Below are 2276 nucleotides of genomic sequence, written 5' to 3'. Positions count from 1 at the left end.
TCTTTAATGCTCATTATGAAATGCATTATTTCGATGAAACTTTGATGACTTTTCTAATTATTTTTAAAAATCATAAAGTAATGTCAGATTTCTTTCTGTTTTAAGTCACTTAAATTAGGCAGATAGTATTGTGCAGCATTTCTGCCCGATTGAGTTTTGTTTTTGTTAAAAACAGATAAACAATAACAGAATTATATTTTTAGAGCACCTTACCCAAGACAATTATTACATACAAATAAAATATTTAAAAACTTTAGATACTGCTTTCTACCACCAAGAAGATCATGAATCTAGACAAAATAAAAAATCAATAATTTTTAAGAAAAAAAGTCTCCCAAAATTTTTAAAACCCATTTTAAATTATTGTCTTATTAAGGGCGCTATACCTGTATTAGATAATTCCGTCAGTAAATAATCAAGTTAATAAATGTATATACCATTCTATGGTAAATACATATAATGTTATCTTTAACATATGTTTATGCATTTTCTTTCTCTCTCACTCTCTCTCTCTTTCTTGCTTTCTCTCTTTCTCTTTTTTCTTCTCTGTATATATATATATATATATATATATATATATATATATATATATATATATATATATATATATATATATATATATATATATATATATATATATATATATATTGCACATTCGTGTGCATACTCTCTATATAATAAGTATTGCAAGTTTTGCATATGCATGAACACATGTTGCATATGTGTTCATGCATATGCAAAACTTGCAATACTTATTATCTAAACAATTCTTAGCTCTTAAAAGTCATAGATACAATGTTGAACGCTTTCAATGAGTTAGTTGAACCGTATTGGGACTACTCTAAAGAACACGGTCCTCACCAATGGTCGAAATATTGGAATTACACAAAAAGATAGTCTCCAATCAATTTAAATTCAAAATTAATACAATATGATTCCACTCTAAAGAGGCTGCATTTTGATAGGAAAAAAATTAATCTTGAAGTAACAAACATTGGCAAAAACATTTCTTTCTCTGCCGTAAATGATGCTGAAATCATGATTTCAGGAGGTTCTTTAAATAATCGATATGCATTTCGAGAAATGCATTTTCATTGGGGCGAAGTCCTTCATGGAAAATGTGATCGCGGTTGTGAACATACTATAGATGGCAACAGTTATTCAGCTGAAATGCATATTGTTCATTGGAATGTAGATTTATATAAAACTGAGTTAGAAGCTTTGAAAAACCCTAATGGTCTTGCCGTGTTAGGATTATTTATTGATGCAAAGGCCATTAACAAAAAAAACGAATCTTTTGAATTGGTTATCAATATGTTTAGTAAAGTTCCGCAAATGAACGATAAAACTAAGTTAGAAGTTTCTCCTTATTTTCTGGTTCCGATTTGTACGGAAAAGTTTTACACATACCCTGGCTCATTAACTGCTCCCCCTCTTACTGAGAATGTTTCATGGATTTTACTTGCTGAGCCAATCAAGATTTCTATAGACCAGCTTGAAAGAATGACCACGTGCACCTCTGATTATGGATATATTGCTAACAACTATCGTCCAATTCAACCGTTAAACGACCGTGTAGTTCGCTCGTCTTTTTGTTTACATCCTGAGAGCCGCAGTTAAACTATCCCCTATCAGATGTTGGAAAGAAATCATAGACTATATCTTTTAAATCAAAAATAAATAGCAAACAAGTTTTTATCATTTCATTTTTATTATAATATTACAAGATAAATGTTATGATTTTTATGCGTATATTTAAACTATGCATTGTTTTTTTTTTATCAACGCCATTTTAAACTATTTTCTAACATGAAGGCGCTTTTCAAATTTTTGTTTGATATATGCTCTTTATAAACTTCTTTTATGTGTTAGTTATGCAAATGATTTTATGTTTTCTGTTAAATTTAAACGGTCTTTCATACCTTTGATTTTTGAGAGCACAACCCTCTGATGCAAAATTTTTATCTTTATATTGTATAAACTCTGAAAAAAAGAAATATATGTATAAAGCACGCACAAAACCTATATTCTACTTTGTACCAGGTAAAAGCTGTTTAAAAAAAGCATAAAATAACATAAAAACATGCAGACAATAATCATAGAACAATTAGTAAATGCTTCATTGAAACATAAACTACCATCATTAAAAATACACTTTTTAAAGACATTTGTGTTTTTTTTGTTTTTTGTTTTTTACTAGAATAATATGTACAAAGAAGTTTTACAACTAATATATTAACATTTATTGCATGAATATATTACTAGCACGACTTCTA

At 28.2% G+C, this 2276-nt stretch overlaps 1 protein-coding gene across 1 annotated transcript; it reads left to right on the top strand.

The window, feature by feature from the left end:
- Nucleotides 1-808: 808 nt before the first annotated feature.
- LOC105846193 (carbonic anhydrase 13-like) lies at nucleotides 809-1635 on the top strand. The gene has a single exon (XM_065800689.1). The coding sequence runs from the start codon at nucleotides 1039-1041 to the stop codon at nucleotides 1618-1620; it is 582 nt and encodes a 193-aa protein (XP_065656761.1). The 5' UTR covers nucleotides 809-1038; the 3' UTR covers nucleotides 1621-1635.
- The last annotated feature ends 641 nt before the right edge of the window (nucleotides 1636-2276 follow it).

Source organism: Hydra vulgaris, chromosome 07, assembly GCF_038396675.1.
Source record: "Hydra vulgaris chromosome 07, alternate assembly HydraT2T_AEP".
Classification (NCBI taxonomy): domain Eukaryota; kingdom Metazoa; phylum Cnidaria; class Hydrozoa; order Anthoathecata; family Hydridae; genus Hydra; species Hydra vulgaris.
This window is presented reverse-complemented; position numbering and strand designations above follow the sequence as displayed.